This window comes from Heteronotia binoei, chromosome 2 (assembly GCF_032191835.1).
Source record: "Heteronotia binoei isolate CCM8104 ecotype False Entrance Well chromosome 2, APGP_CSIRO_Hbin_v1, whole genome shotgun sequence".
In the NCBI taxonomy this organism is placed as follows: Eukaryota; Metazoa; Chordata; class Lepidosauria; order Squamata; family Gekkonidae; genus Heteronotia; species Heteronotia binoei.
In genome coordinates this window covers 186,120,878-186,137,921 of record NC_083224.1, presented here as the reverse complement: position 1 = coordinate 186,137,921, position 17,044 = coordinate 186,120,878, and the positions used below count along the sequence as shown (strand labels likewise).

General features: G+C 43.3%; 1 protein-coding gene across 1 annotated transcript in view; it reads left to right on the top strand.

The window, feature by feature from the left end:
- The window catches only part of CENPE (centromere protein E), a 70,841-nt gene that overhangs the window by 22,941 nt on the left and 30,856 nt on the right, over positions 1–17,044 (top strand). Inside the window, exons 18-26 of the mRNA XM_060232648.1 lie at positions 977–1,051; positions 1,274–1,414; positions 5,327–5,452; positions 10,247–10,424; positions 11,501–11,652; positions 12,546–12,851; positions 14,454–14,765; positions 15,181–15,339; positions 16,115–16,315. Coding sequence (XP_060088631.1) covers positions 977–1,051; positions 1,274–1,414; positions 5,327–5,452; positions 10,247–10,424; positions 11,501–11,652; positions 12,546–12,851; positions 14,454–14,765; positions 15,181–15,339; positions 16,115–16,315 — 1,650 coding nt within the window. The remainder of the gene's footprint in view (positions 1–976; positions 1,052–1,273; positions 1,415–5,326; positions 5,453–10,246; positions 10,425–11,500; positions 11,653–12,545; positions 12,852–14,453; positions 14,766–15,180; positions 15,340–16,114; positions 16,316–17,044) is intronic.

Below are 17,044 nucleotides of genomic sequence, written 5' to 3'. Positions count from 1 at the left end.
CCTGATTCTTCCCCCCCACTCCATTCTAACTTATGGGACCATTATAGTCAACAGGGAATCTGTCTGTGGGTATCCAGGAAGCTGCGGGGGGGGGTGTTTTTTGAGGCAAAGGCACCAAAATTTCAGTGTAGCTTCTGGTGCCTCTCCTCAAAAAACAAAAAAACCCCTACAAGTTTCAAAATGATTGGACCAGGGGGTCCATTTCTGTGGGTCCTCAAAGAAGGTGCCTTCATCCTCCATTGCTTCCAGTGGTGGGAAAAAAACAGGGACTGATGTCAAACCAGAGAGCAGTAGAAACTGAAGGTAGTGGCCAGCAGAAGCAGTGCCACTGTGGCACTGTGCTAGTTCAAGAGATCCAAGCAAGGAGAGGTTGCAAGCCCATCATAACCAGCATATGTACAGCTTGCCCAGCAGAACCAGAGCATGTACAGAGTGCCAAAAAAGATGCCCCCATCCTCCACTGAAAACAAGAAAACGTTTAAGGAACGACACTGGGTTTTGCTGGGCACTAGTACATTGATTGCATTGGTACTGCTCGACACTCTGCATGTGTACTGGCTATGCTGAGCTAGGAACCCCTCCTTGCTTGGATTTGTTGAGCTGGGACTGCAAAAATGCTCTCCCCCCCCCCCCCCCCTTTAGTTTCTACTTCAGTGATTCTCTGGTTTGACATCAGTCCCCTTTTCTGATTTTGTTTTGTTGTTTTTTCCCCTTCATTGGAAATAATGGAGGATGGGGGCACCTTCTTTGAGGGCCCATAGAATTAGACCCCTGGTCCAACCTTTCTCAAACTTTGGTTTCCTAGCACTCCTTTCCTCTGCGGGCTGTCTTTTCCTGTAGCTGAAGCTTCGTTCCTTTTTTAGTTTTCTAACGGCTCGGTGGATCTGTGCAGAATTTCCTTGCTTTTGGGGTGAGGTGGACCGCTGGAAGGGGGCTTTCTAACGGCGTGTACAATTTTGCTTCAATTGCTCCACAGATGCAACTAATGCATGAAATTTCCAACCTAAAGGCTGTAATTGCAAATGCTGAAGGGTACAATCAAGATCTCCAGGTGAGTTGCTAGCATCAGCCTTGCATGTAACACAACAAAACACTGAGCAATGCTACTCTTCTGTTCTCCCCCCATCCCCATTGGCTAGGAAAACACCCTAGTCTGTTTCAGTTTTCACATTACATTAGATAGACCATAAGATACCACCTTCAGCTTTCTGGTTTTAACTGTTTCCCATGTCTGTTTCTTAGCATTTGTTGTCACTCTTTCCTTGCTTTTCAGAATGATTTGAACTCAAAAGAGTTACAGCTCAAGGAAAGAGAAAGCAAAATAACAGCACTGGAAAAACAAATAATTGGGCTAAATAACCTTTTGGAAGAATCTCAGAAGACAGGCTATGGGAACAGAGATGCATCCCCATTGGTAAGCTGGAATTATTAGCTGAATGAACTGAAAAATCTGCATTGGATCTGGGTATTTAGAACTAGCTTTTCACCTGGCGGGGGGGGGGACAGCTTAGACTTGAGATTCCCCAAAGAATAACTGTTTTCAAAGTACCTGCCTTCTGGGAACCCCTTCCTTGTTGGCATGTCTAAGAGTAATTCTGCGTGGGGCTTTCTTTGGCTAGGCCTTTGGGGGCTTCACTGTTGCCCTGTTTTAACCAAGAGCATTCAGCCCTCCCCCATTGGCAAATGGGTGGCTGAGGAATATCAGCTGCGATTTCACAGCTTTCTGTGTCCCCCCCCCCCCCCCACTCAATCATTTGTTTTCTTCAATCATATTTTAATGCTGCTGCCCTCTCACTGAAGAATCTTGACTGGCTGTGGTATTGCACCAGGTTTGCCCAAAATCTAGCTGGAAAACCGACACAGGACAGTCTTCATAGGTACCTAAAATGAACAAATAAAACCTTAAGTTGAAAAATATTTCACTCGTGCCTCAAGATTAAGTTTCATTAGTTTTTTTCAGTGCTATTCAAAACAGTCATCCAGGGAGGGGGGAGTATATTTCTAGTTTCTTCTGGCCAAGCAACCGCCTCTCTAAGTAGTTCTTCTCTCTTGAACAATATTTACAGCAACACATGATTCTTTAGCTGTGAAAAATGTGCTTAGATCTAAGGCAGGTTGTCAAACATATGGCCCACAGGCCAGATCAGCCCCGCAGAGGGCTCCAATCAGGCCCTCCAGCAACTGACTGTCATCTGCTTCATTTTCCTTTGCCTGCTTTTTTCGGTCAACATTTTGTGTTTCTCCCTGGATAAGCCAGAGCAGCAAAGCAGCCTTTCCCTCTCCCCATTCCCTTTTCACACAAAGGGAGGAGGAGAGAGGAGCAGCCTCAGCCAGTGAGGGAGCTTAGCTCTATAGCTCTGCTGGTTGATTAAGTTTGCCAGGCTCAATTAATCACTCTGCAGAGCTACTGAGACTAGCCTCTCTTCCTTCTAATGAATAGCTGAGGCTCCTCCCCCTCCTCCTGCCATGGGGAAGGAAAGAAAGAGCCAGAGCTTCCTTTGTCCAGTTCCCACCATCAGGAGAGCTACAAAGAATGCTTTTAAGACTAACAACGTTTAGAAGGGTCAAAAGTATTTTAAAAACCACTTAATCCGTAAAACACTTTATGACTGCTGGATAAAGATAAAAAGAAAAATATATAACAAAACACCAAGGTGGCTATCTCCTGAAGAAGCTTCAGTACAACCGCAACTATGGAATGTTCATAGGGTGATCAGATACCAGAATTTACTAGACGTAAAGGATAAATTGAGAAAGGAGGATTTGGAAGCTATAGGGATAAAAATAGATTGGTGGGTGATGACCCAGATTGTGACAAAGTATAATAAAGATAAAGTAATAGGATTTACAAAAGTTAATTTTGATTTTGATAAAATACTATCTATAAAGGAAGATAAAGTAATTAAAAGGGTTTATAATTATATGATTCAAATAACGTTGGAAGAAGAAACAGTGAAAGAATCCATGATTAGATGGTCTAAAAACCAGGAAAAGAATATTAATTTAGAACAGTGGTCTCTCTTTTGGAAAGTTAATTATAAGATTATTAAACCTTAACTTTCTCTGTTAACTTCAGAGAAAACTTTTTAAAACTCTTCCATAGATGGTATATTACTCCGCTTCAATTGACAAAAATTAATCAAGCAATATCACCTAAGTGTTGGAAATGTGGGATATCGATGGGTTCTTTTTACCACCTCTGGTGGCTGTGTAAAATATCTAAAAAATTCTGGGTAAAAATTCATGGTATGCTAAAAGGGATACTAAATATAGATATAGAATTCAAACCTGAGATGTTATTATCATTAGTTAGAAATGAAATCCCACAAGAGGATGAATATTTAACAGTTTACATTCTCACGGCGGCAAGAATTGTATTCGCCAAACATTGGAGACAAAAATGCCCAGATCAAGAGGAGGTTGTCGATAAAACCCTACAAGCCGCAGAGATGGATATTTTAACCAATTTGGTGAAAGGGGTGTCAAAAAATGCAGCTGCAAAAAAATGGGAAAAATTTTATAATTGGTTAAAAAAAATTAATTGGTGGGTTTAGAAATACATTGATATATTATTGTTTAAATATAGTGTTATAATTTCTATAACTCAAATAAGATAATTTATCTTAAATTTTGGTTTGGCCACATTCAATCTTTTTTTGTATAAATACTAAGATGATTATTGATGTTCCTATTTTTTGTATTATTGATATAATTTGTTGGAGAAACTGAATGGAGTAATACAATATTATGAAACTGAAAAAAAAAGACTAACGTTTTAGTGAAAGTATGAACTTTTTGCCTTGCTACAGAGAGAGAGAGAGAGTTTTGTTGGGCTCGTAACTGGGTTCCCCTCCTCTTTTTCACTGTACTCATGCCCTCCAGTCTTTCTCAATAGGAAAGCATGTGAACTATTTAGAAGAGAAATATCAGAATTAGGCTGAGAGTGTGTTCCACCCCAGATTTACCCAGCAAATTTTCTTTATTTTTTCTTTCACATTTTCCTTTGATTGGGGGTCTTAAATTTAGACTTCCCAGATAGTAGGCTGACACTGACCACTGTACATGGCTATCTCTCTGTTCTTGTAGTTTTTTGGGGGGAATTTTTTTTTTAGTTTTAGTCATTTTTCAGGGGAAAATTATAGTTTTGTAGACAAGCACATAGCCCTCAGTCTGTGCCATGGTGCCTTCACATGTTCTTGACTAGCAAGTGAAACAACTTCTGTACAAAAGCTCACAATGCCCAGCTACTTCATGTTCCTCTGGGTCTTAGGCTCAAAGCATTGACCATGAGATGTCTGTAATGTATGCCAATAAATCAGAAGTAGGTTTGCAACTTACGGATGTGCACACCTGAACAGCACATATTCAAGACTGGTGCAGCACAGACATTGTCTGCAGTTTTTGATGCAATAAGTCATAGCAAGAGGTGACATCAGAGATGGTAAAACAAAATATTGCAAGCAAACTAATATTTTAAGCATGTTTTATTTTAAGCCAAAAAAAAAACTTTAATTGTGTGTCTGTGCCCTTTATAAAGTTTATATGTCCACTACCTGGCATGACATTTTATGATACACATGGCCCGGCCCAACAAGGTCTCATTTATGTCAAATCCGACCCTCATAACAAATGAGTTTGACACCCCTGATCTAAGGCCTGCTGAACTCACAATCTTTTTTTTAACCAGTTTAATTCATTCTCCTTGATTCCTGGAGGTTTTGTATGTGAAGATGTATCTTTAAGCACTTTTTTTTACAACATATTTTTATTAACATATAATTCAAAATTACAAATATATTTATAGTACAATATATCTTGGGGACTTAAGGAAATATACTTTTTGAGCCATTAATATATAATCAAAATATCTTAAATCATATTACTTAGTTCAATAAAGATGTAACACATCTATAATATTTGGTATCTCAGTCTGGACATGTAAATGTTCTAATATTGGTAACTAAATTGCTATAAAATTGGTTTGATTTGCCATATTAGTTATTGGTTTCATTTGATCGTTCAATGTAGCCATGATCTATATATTCCAAATGGTTTTATACCAGAGGTTGGTTGATAGTGTTTTTTCATTTTTCCAATTACTCGCTATTACTGATCTAGCTGCAAATATAAGTAACATTATATGTTTTTGAATAACATTACATGCTTTAACTTCCATTCTGAGATTTAATAATAGTGATTCAGGTGATAGATTTTTTGTCCTGTCATTAAATGAATTCCTTTTATTACTGTGTGCCAAAAAGGAAGAATTTTCAGGCATTCTAGCCAACAGTGTATGTAATCCTTAAGTACTTTTTAATTCTTTCAGGGAACTTCAAGTCAAGTGGTGGATGAACTGAAACGGTCTCTCGGTGATGCTGAAATTGTAGCCATGGATGCCAAGAAAGAATCTGCTTTCCTCCGGAGTGAAAATCTAGCACTAAAAGAGAGAATGGTGAGTTCTCTAGCAGCACTTCATTACTGTATATACGAATGTATTAAAGTCTACTCGCTTTACATCAGAAGAAGAAACCTCGCCTGGGACTGGAGGGAAATGTCTTCTTTACTGTGTTCCTTCATATTGAATTTGGGGAAGAACAGGACAGTTCTGGTCTTCTGCAAAGTACTTAATATATGTATAGAGGAACACAAAGCACTGGAAGTAGGTTTTTTTTATTAAAATCTTTATGCCCCAGCTTTCCACGCAAGTCAGATGAGAGTTTGCCTTTTGTCTGTTTTGGAGTGCAGTCATCAAGTGGGACGGTGCCAAACCAAGGCTGAGAAGAGTAACCTTGGCACTTGCTTACAAGGTTGCTGTCGTCTAAGCCATTGGTTCCCAACATTTTATTATGAGGACCCCTTTTTAATATTGGAAAAAATTCTGTGGACCTCTGAATGGTGGTAGTTGTAGTATTAGCAGGAACTCCTTTGGCTATGAGGCCACAAATCCCTGATTTAGCCAACTCTCCTGGAGCTTACTAGGCCTACCGTAAGCTCCAGAGGCATTGGCTACATCAAGGGGGTATGGCCTAATATGCAAAGGAGTTCCTGCTACAAAAAAGCCCTGAGTATTAGTAGCAATTGATCTAGAATGTGAGGCTCCAGTGTGGTGCTTCTGGGAGCCACAGCTCCAACCAACACCTTTTCTGGTGCCTTCCAAGTGTTTTTAGAAAGTGGGTGGGGTCAGGTGAGTTTTTTTTCCCCCAGCAAGGCTTCTTATTATTCGCTGGAGACCTGATTGGCTGTGCAGATGCCTTAAAATGTTGCTTCGGCAGCGGCTGCCGCTACAGTACAAGGATTGTCCCTGTAACTGAAGGTAAGCTGCAGCAGCCGTTTTGAGGCCGGCTGTGCCTCCTGCAGCAGCTGTTGTGTGGCCACCTGCGCTCACTGCTCCCTGTCAGAATTCCAAAGGTGCCTGCAGGCTCAAAAAGGTTGGGGACTTCTGATCTAGAAAATGTGCGCTAACGAAAAGCTGCTATGAATTCAGCAACACCTTCAAGTGAATTTGTGTGAATCGCAACAGCAACTGCACAAACAGTAATACTACATATATGCATGCGATGTATTATTCAGTCTACAGAGGGTGTGTTTGCTTAGCCAACAAACTGGCTGGAGCTGTTCTGCAGTTTTTAGAATGAAAGTCTGGTTGAAGGGCGGACAGTATAGACCAATGCCTGATGTAATATAAGAAAGCATTGTATATTTGGAGTTACTGGTCTAGCTGCCTAGATAGACATTTAGATTTCTGCAGTCCTAAGCCTGTTACACAGCTTATTGGATGTTGCATGCTGTCGATTGTATTAACCAGGGCTTTTTTTGTAGCAGGAACACCTTTGCATATTAGGCCACACACCCCTGATGTAAGCAGTCCTCCAAGAGCTTACATTAGGCTCTGTACTAAGAGCCCTGTAAGCTCTTGGAGGATTGGCTATGTAAGAGGAGTGTGGCCTAATATGTAAAGGAATTCTTGCTGCAAAAAAAAAAAGCCCTGCTATTAACTTACACTGTGTGATCTGCCATGAGTTTCAGGGAGAAAGACTGACTATAAATAAAACATGTAGCAGTTAGTCTGTGATTTGTTTGGATGCACAATGAGCTTTCAGTCCTTGACAGAACAATTGGTGAATGCTTCTTTATTTTGATTTTAACCCTGTTTTTCACCAGTAAATTGGCTCCCAAAGGAGATCAGTTGTCAGGAAAAGGAAAGGTCCCCTGTGCAAGCACCAGTCGTTTCCGACTCTGGGGTGACATTGCTTTCACAACGTTTTCACAGACTTTTTACGGGGTGTTTTGACATTGCCTTCCCCAGTCATCTGCACTTTCTCCCCAGCAAGCTGGGTACTCATTTTACCAACCTTGGAAGGATGGAAGGCTGAGTCAACCTTGAGCCAGCTACCTGAAAACCCAGCTTCCACCGGGGATTGAACTCAGGTCGTGAGCAGAGTTTAGGATTGCAGTACTGCAGCTTTAACACTCTGCACCACGGGGCTCTTTGTCAGACTCTACCACAAATAACGACTGAACTGCAATGCAAAACGTTCCTTGTGGAGAGAATTCTCAGTTTTGCTAGATCTGGCCATGATCAAGGCATGCCTGGCTATTCTCCCCTCTCTGTCCCCCACACAGGCAATGATTTTAGTGATGACACTTGGGTTTATCTGTTTAGTTTACAAAATGGTATACCCTGCTTTCCTGACCTCATCAGGGCCTCCAACATGGCTAACCGATTAAAAACATGCCCCTTGAAAGCAAGTCTTTAAAATGATTGAAACCGAAGCAAAACATTAACGCAGCAATGCAAACATAGGGCAAAAAGGGAGGGATCACCAGACGAAGCAATAGATGTCAAAAGTTGGAGGAGGTGCGACTTCCATCTCCAGAATATGCTGTCAGATCTCTGGGCCATATGAGTTGAGCACATGAGGTATTTTTCACAGCTAGGAAGGTAGTGATTACCAATCTAGGTGATAAAATAAGTTAAGTCAGGCATCAACTTACTGAGTAGCAAATTTTATTCCAACATAAGCTATCTTGAGTCAAGGCTCACTTCAGATGCATGAATTTGGGGGCTCTCCTGGGGTGGCCAAGCGCCATGTCCCAGTGATACTTCTAGCCCCTGACTGCTGTCTGATGCAGCCTGGTCCTCCTTAGGTTGGCAGAGATGTGGGAGGGGCCGAGGAAGCCGACTGATGGGCCCCCAAGGAAGCAGTCAGCCAAACTGCAGTTTCTAAAGGTCTGCAGCTCATGCCTCCTCTCAAGCCCCTGGGCATTTCCATCTGTCACCGGTGATGGGAATCGGTGGGCGAAGGGAGCTAATATGCCCCATCAAGCCTGTGATGAGGAGTGGTGCTCTTTCTGCATAGGCAAGCAGCCCTCACTGCCTACTGCAGACGGCCCAGCACCACCTGCCTGGAAGGGATATTGAAGCTGCCAGATTCAGTAGGGGTGGAGCAGCTGTGCAGTGGCCAGCCATTGGGCAGATAAACCCCAGCCAGCACCTGGCCTGACACGGAAGGGGGTGTGTGGCCACCATGGATGTGAGCCTGGGAGGGAAGGCACAGGTGGAGGAAGGTGGAAACCTGCCCAAGTTGGATAGATTTGTGGGCCCCTTGTGATAATTCCAGGCTACAGGGTGGCAGCCACTGATCTAAGCAAATGATCCTCACTGTGACATGCGGAAGCACTATGGCTTCCATTACTGTGTTTCCTAGTTGAACAAAGTAGGAGTCAAGTTTCAGCAAAGTTTTATTCAAGACCAGCAAAGTTTTATTCAGAATGTAAGCTTTTGTGTGCTCTAAGCACACTTCATCAGACAAGGAATCGGGGACAGTGAGCGGAGCTACATATAGCTGGCCTGGTAGGCAGTGGTTTAGAATGCAAAATGGTACAAATTTAAGATCCAATGACAGAATAGTAAAATTAACAAATTGAGCAAACCTTTGATTTGGGTAGCAAGAGCATGAGAAAGCAATAAAACAGTAACATGTCAAGATGTGAAAATGTCTGTTAATCACTCTATTGTTATAAGCAAGTTTGGGCCAAATTGAGGGCATTCCTTTCTCAGTTTTTCCCATCCAACTAATTTCCCTTTTAACATGTAAAAGGGTGAGGGACAGTGGCTCAGTGGTAGTGCATCTGCTTGGGAAGCAGAAGGTCCCAGGTTCAATCCCTGGCATCTCCAACTAAAAAGGGTCCAGGCAAATAGGTGTGAAAAACCTCAGCTTGAGACCATGGAGAGCCGCTGCCAGTCTGAGAAGACAATACTGACTTTGATGGACCAAGGGTCTGATTCAGTATAAGGCAGCTTCATATGTTCATGTAACATACACATAGTTTGCCATTAGAAGAAAAATACATAAAAATATAGTGGAAGATGAGTTTAGTATATGTAGTGAGATAAACAGCCAATATCCTTATTTGAGTACGTCAGTATAGCTAAAAGAGAAATACATTGGATAATGATGATCTTGTCCACCTAATTTACTTTTTAACGTAAACATCATTCTAGTTTGCCATTAGAAAAAAGAATACAATAAAATATAGCGAAAATGGGTTAAGTATATGCAATGAGATAAACAACCGATATCCCTATTTTGAGTATGTCAGTACAAAAAATTATTCTGATACACTATTCTAAAAGAGAAATACATTGGAATACTGTGGATGTATAACTGTACTCAATGAGAGTGGGTTTAGCATCTGTAATGAGATGAAAAAACCAATATCCCTGTTCAGTCCTGGGGAGGTGTTTGTTCAAAGTTTCACAATAATTTGTAATGCAGCAATTTCTCCATTCTGTTTATTTCTGGGAATCAAAGCCAAAGGATCTTGACTGCCTGACTTACTAGCTGGGCAGGTGCTTCCTCTACATAATTCCTTATGTCATTGGGCCTGGCAGCTTCTCCCTATGGCTGCAGAGGGAGCAAACCCTCCCATTTCCTTGGAAAATGAAATCAGACCATGCCTCTTTCCCCAGAGCAAGGAGCTGGTTTCTGCTTATTTTCACTGTTTCAATGTAGGAGGTGCTTCTCAAAGCTCAGAAGGCATCGCATTGTGTTTGCAGTGGTCGGTCTGTGTTGTAGGCCCGAAGCAGAGTTACCCTCTCCCAGTCTTTGTGGCCACCTCTTTGCAGTAGCCCCATCTTAAAATGACGGAAGTACCTGCAGTATCGACAAGCATTGTTGCGTCTAAGGATTGTTTCGGGATATAAATGCATGGAGTAATGGAATTTTAATTTGTTCCCATGTAGGACCAACTTTTGGATGATTACAACCGCATGAAGAAAGATGTTGAGTGTTACAGGAGCCAGTTAGAAGCAGGCAAAATCACGTACAAAAAAATGCAGTCTGACTTGCAGAAAGAACTGCAATATTACTTTCAAGAAAATACCAAGCTAACTTCTCTCCTGGAGGGTAAAGTTCCAGAAGGTAGCGTCAACGATACTTGCTGTGTCGTGTTTGTAACATATTAAAAAAGGTAGTCCCCTGTGTTTCTGACTCGAGGGTGACATCACATCACGACGTTTTCACGGCAGACTTTTTATGGGGTGGTTTGACATTGCCTTCCCCGGTCATCTACACTCCCCCCCCCCCCCCCAGCAAGCTGGGTACTCATTTTACTGACTTCAGAAGCATGAAAGGCTGAGTCAACCTTGAGCGGGCTACCTGAACCCAGCTTCCTCTGGGATCGAACTCAGGTCGTGAGCAGAGAGCTCGAACTTCAGTACTGTAGCTTTACCACTCTGCACCACAGGGCTGCTACCTGTAACATATTGCCTCCCCTGACTATTGTCTCCCCCAGCTCTAAAACTGGGCACACAATTCCCCAAAAGAGGCAGACAAGGACAGCTTCTGGCCCCACCCCCATGCCGCTGCAAGAGCCGGTGTTTCCACCCACCGTGATCCCTCAGAATTACCTACTTTAGTAGAGTCTGGGCATCCAGAATGTCAGGGTCATTCAGCTATTCATCAACCAATGCAAAGATGCTGCAGATTTTCCTTCCAGCTACTTTTCTAGGTCGTCCACCAGAGACTGATCACAGAAAGATCGCACAGCTAGGGCCACACAGACTTTTTGGGAGCCGCCTCTGTGGGCCAGGAGGTCAAGGGTCACGAGACCATGTAATCCATTTTATTTTTTTTGAATGTATGTAGCCTTTCAGAGAACCTAAAAGCATGTTACGGTAAAATCTTGTACAACAAGTGAGACAAGCGCTTCAAATTCTCCTGGAAGCCATAAGGGATTAGGAGGTAAGAGGGCAATCTTGGAAACTAAGCAGGGCTGACTCTGGCAAGTACTTGGATGAGAGACCTCCAAGGAATACCAGGGGCAAGCAACAGTAAGCCAGGTCTCCGGATGTCCAAGCCCCAGTAGGGGTCCCCAGAAATCAGCCACGACTTCCAGGCACGCACACGACACACATACAAAATACTAAAAATAAAAGCTTTTCTGTATCTCTTTCATCATCCTGATTTGTTGAAGTCTTTTTTTTTTCCTTCAATAGATAACCAGTCATCTCTGGAGTTGGATGAAAAAATAGTGCAGTTAAGAAATGAACTGAATAAAGCTCTCGGAGAGAACATTTCTTTAAAAAAAGAAGTTGCTGCACTGTCAGAAACTAGCTCGAAACCTGACCTTGAAATCTTGCGCGAGGAGGTAAAGAATATACAATCAACACTGAAGTAGTAAAGCTGTTTCCCATGGCAGGGCTTTCTGTAGTTAAGTGTATACTTTCTGGGAAACTTTTGCTGATGCATTCATGTTCTTAGCTCCAGCACGAACTTCCGGAAATGCAAACAGTTGCTCCCTAGCCTAACATTCTTCAGTAATTTCTAGAATATTGCTATATCGCAACTTCTTTTTAGGAATGTAAATTAGAATGGGATATTTATTGGGCAGAGCAGATTTGAGTGCTCCTACCTTCTGAAAACAAGACTGACTTGCTTTCAGCATAGGGGGGGGGGGCATGAAGGAGTAAAACCAACAGTGATTGGGGGTGACTTGGACTAAAGAGATCTGGGTTCAAATCCTTCTTTGGCCATGGAACCTCTGTGGGCCCATCACCATCTCTCTGCCTGACCTGCCTTAAAGTGCCATTTTCAGTATTAAAAATATTAATGCTTTCTAAAGTTTTGCTTTTGGAGAAAGATGAGGTGTATGTCATAGAATCATAGAGTTGGAAGGGACCTCCAGGGTCATCTAGTCCAACCCCCTGCACAATGTAGTAATATTGCATGTGTACTTGTAAAATTGAAATATGGATTGTTTTTTACACGTGTATGCTTTCTTTCCCCATTCCCTTTTATTTTACTCTTTATCTTAATACTTTTTATAATGCTAATAAAGGAAATTGCTGTGTGTGTGTACTTGTAAAGGGTATCTAGTCATTGGAAGGGTATCTAGCCTTCCATTTCCAGCATAGACACATGAACTGAATTTGAAAGGCTAAACAAACCTTTGCCTCCTTTCGTTGCTTAGCTTAGAATGCATCTTGAACAGTGGTTGAGAAGGAAATTGCTTTTTAAAATATGGGTTTGTTCCACTGACAGATTCTTGAAAAATCCGAGACCATCGCTTCCTTAACCTCTGAAAGGGAGACCCTGTTGTCTCAAGTCGCTGAGAAGGAACAAAGGCTCCTTGAAACGACAAATGCCCTGAAATCCAAAGAGGATTTTACCAACGCTGAAGCAGTGAGAGAAAATGAAGCTGTCCAAGAGCTGAAAGATCATTGTCGTGAACTGAGGCAGGAACTAGCCACTGTATCAGAAGAAAACAAACGGATGCAAGGCCAGTTAGAAAGCTTATCTGGTGAGAACCTCAAACTCAACGTCACCATCAATGAGATGGTAGAAGAGGTGAGTCCGTCTTTCTCCTCTCCTCTCCCCCTACTGCTTTTAATACAGTAACTATTGGTCGTGGAGCCCCTTGGAAAGACTGGTGGTTTTTGTTTTGTTTACGTGAGTGTGTGTGTGTACCTGGAAGTCATGGCAACCTCTGGTGACTGACCCCTACTGGGGGCCTGGAGGATATTCAGAGAGGGGGCTGAATAAATCCTGCCCCTGCCTCCCACCTCTGTTATTCCAAGGAGGTCTCCCATCCCAAGTACTTGCCAGAGTCAACCCTGCTTAGCTTCCGATGGGGATTATGAGGATGATATTGGATTTCTATCCCACCCTCCACTCCAAATCTCAGAGCGGCTCACAATCTCCTTTACCTTCCTCCCCCACAACAGACACCCTGTGAGGTGGGTGGGGCTGGAGAGGGCTCTCCCAGCAGCTGCCCTTTCAAGGACAACCTCTGCCAGACCTATGGCTGACCTAAGGCCATTCCAGCAGGTGCAAGTGGAGGAGTGGGGAATCAAACCCGGTTCTCCAGGTGAGAGTCCGCACACTTAACCACTACACCAAACTGGCTCTCGATGTTGCTTCTCAAAAGATCTGATGAGACTGAGTTTACCTGGGCTATCCAAGCCAGGGCTTTTTTGGGAAGACTTTTGAGAAGCAACATTGCAGACTGTATTGCCTTTTGTGGCATCCTTAATAGCTCAGTAGCCCAATATCATCAGACCCTTGAAGCTAAGCAGGTTTGGTACTTGGATGGGAGACTATCAAAGAAGACTGGGGCCTCTATGCAAAGGACAGCATTGGCAATTCACCTCTGCTCGTCTTTTGCCTGGGATGCCCCAGGGATGGCGGTTGCCATGAGCTGGTTGCAACTCATTGGTGCATTGCCTCTCAGAGAGGGGGTGGGATGGTGTTCTGAAGTGTGTATGTGACAGAATGTAGGTAGCCATGTTGGTCCATGTTAAAACTCTAAAACAGGAGTGTCAAACTCATTTGTTATGAGGGCCGGATCTGGCATAAATGAGACCAGGTTGGGCCGGGACATGTGTGTACCTATTTAAGATAGTAGAGATATAAACTTTATAAAGGACACAGACAAACACAAAGAATTTTTAAAAAAACCCTTAAACTAATAACATGCTTAAAACATTAGCAGTCATTGGTCTTAAAAGTGCTTTCTTTGTATTTTTCCCGTGGGATCCAGGGAACTGGGCAAAGGAAACTCTGGCTTTTTCCCTCCCTCCCTAGGGGATCAGGAGGGGAAAAAAGAGAGGCTTGCCTCAGTAGCTCTGCTGTGCGATTGAAAGAGCCTGACAAAGCAACCTCTGCTTCTCCCCGCAAGGGAGGAGCCTCAGCCGATGGAAAACTTAGAGGTTTGGTTCTGTGGCTCCTGTGTGATTGAGCAAGCCTTGCAAAGCAAGCTGTTATGCAGAAGGAAGCGAGAGAGAGGGAGAAGGAAGCAGATGACAGCCAGTTGCTTGGGGGCCTGATAGGAGCTTTCTGAGGGCCTGATTTGGCCCCCAGACCGTGTGTTTGACACCCCTGCTCTAAAACATATATAAGTTGCCTAATAGCCCTCTGTAATGCTAAGTGTTTGCTGCTGGATGTTTCAAGCTGTCCAGCAAGGTCCAGGAACTGCAAGCGAAGGACCTGGAACAGGAGAAGCTTCTCCGTATGGAAGAAGAGCTCAGCCGTGTCCGTCAGGAGCCGAACATCGTGGAGCAGCTCAAAGATCAGTTGAAGGCTTGGGAGGCTAAAGCGGAGGCTGGGGAGGTGGAAAGGCTGGCCGTAGTTCAGCGACTTCAGGGCAGAGAAGAAGAAATTAGAGCCCTGGCCCAGGAAAGAGAGGAGCTGAAGCAAAAGCTGGAGACGGTTCAGAGAGAGAGAGATCAAATTAAAGGTGACATAGAAGACACAGTGGCCATGGTAAGTGAGCCAAGAGGCATAAAATGGGGGGAAGGGACCAGTCGGCAGCCAAGACGGACTTACAGCAGCATTGCAAGAAACCCTGAGAGCCAGTTCGGTGTAGTGGTTAAGTGTGCGGACTCTCATCTGGGAGAACCGGGTTTGATTCCCCACTCCTCCACTTGCACCTGCTGGCATGGCCTTGGGTCAGCTATAGCTCTCGTAGGAATTGTCTTTGAAAGGGCAGCTGCTGGGAGAGCCCTCTCAGCCCCACCTACCTCATAGGGTGTCCGTTGTGTGGGGGGGAGTTAGAGGAGATTGTGAGCCTCTCTGAGACTCTGATTCAGAGAGAAGGGCTGGGTATAAATCTGCAGTCGTCGTCTTGTACATCACGTAAACCCGTGTGTGTGTGTGTTCTAATTTTTGCATGTAAAAGAACATTGAAGCACAGAATGAACTGAGGAGTTCCCAAATGTCTCTGAAGCAGTGTCAAAAAGATATCAAGGAGCTGCAGGCAACAGTTTTGAAGAAAGAATCCCAGACTGCAAGTATTAAAGAAACTTTGGAGGCTGCCCTCAATGAACAGAAGCTACAGGTAAGATGCTGATATTGCTCCCATTGAGTGAAGTTCTGGAGGTTCCCCTCAGTCACCACGGCTGGTGGCTACTGATAGACTTATCCTCCATGAAGTTATCTAATCCCCCTTTAAAGGTGCTTATTCCTGTGATGTACTCTTTCATGTTTATCCATCAGCATGATATCCTAAGCCATTTTTGGGCTGTAGACATGGATGAGTAGATTTGTTATTAAAGCAGTAGATTCGTTGTTAACAGTTTAATTGTAAGTTGAACGTCTCACACAGATAAAAATTATCTCACACAGTAGCGCAATCAAAGGCTAACCTGGCCCCACAATTGCTTAAATAAAAATGGAAATGGTAAAAATGGAAAGATCATCCATGTACATACGTGCAGAATTTGTTCTTCTGTAAAGCTGCAGTACTGCAGTCCGAGCCCTCGGCTCATGACCTGCGTTCGATTCCAGCGGGAGCTGGTTCAGGTAGCCGGCTCGAGGTTGACTCAGCCTTCCGTCTTTCCGAGGTCGGTAAAATGAGTACCCGGCTTGCTGGGGGGAAAGTGTAATGACCGGGGAAGACAATGGCAAACCACCCCGTAAAAAGTTCTGCCGTGAAAACGTTGTGAAAGCAGCGTCACCCCAGAGTCGGAAACAACTGGTGCTTGCACAGGGAATATTTCCTTTCCTTGATATAATGCAACCAGAGATTAGGGAGGATAAACTGCTGCTGCTTTGGAGGCAGGTAAATTAAATTCGAAGTTTCAGCATACACAAATGACCTGTTATTTTTACAGATATTGAAATTAACCGAAGATTTGGAGCAGGCCACCCTAGAGAAAAATCAATTTAGCGGAAGAGAGGCTACACCGGAAGGAAATGAAATTCTGTTAATGAGAGGACAAATTTTCTGTCTTGAAGAAGAGAAGACAAAGTTACAGCAACAGCTGGAAACTTTGCAAGAGGAGAAGCGTCTAAGCCGTGAAAGCCATCAGCTGGTAAATGCCAAAACTTGTAGATGGATCGGTCAAAGTCAGGGGTCAGCTATTCACAAGCGCCAGTGATGAACTGGATTATTCTTGTGCATTTAGGAAGGAATGAAATACCAGCAATCACTGCAGTATTTCAGGGCATGGCCACCATGACTGGACCTTTAGTTAGAACTTCATTAACTTTTACACAGTGTCCCATGCATGGATACATATCGGATGAGGCCTTTGACTAAATGGGTTAAAAAAACAACAACCCTCCCCTCCTCCACTACTATAGAAGCCACTTTGTCTTATTTAAAATGCAAACTGTCTCACCTTGTCCATTCAGAGACAACAGTTTAGTGCAGGGGTGCCAAACCGTGGCTCGAGGGCCACATGTGGCTCTTTCACACAAATTGTTTTAGCAAACAGTGGGAAAGGCCCCTCTCTTCTTGTCTTTCCCTCTCCCAAAGACCGCTGAAGACCTATGGTTCCTTTTTAAATTTTACCTGCTCTGCAAGCTGTAATATCCCCCACCCCACCCCCATGATCAGATTCAGGTCAGGATCTGGTCTTCCTTTCCTCCTCTTTTTCTTCTGCTCTTTAAAAACTTCATCATGGGAAATCAGGTATTTATCCTATTTAATTCAATTTTATTTCATAGGGTCAGTGGCCACTACAAGAGGTTAATGCTAAAACAAATCACAGAATAAAATACAGTACTGTGAGACTGAGTTTTTTAAAAAAAAACTATAC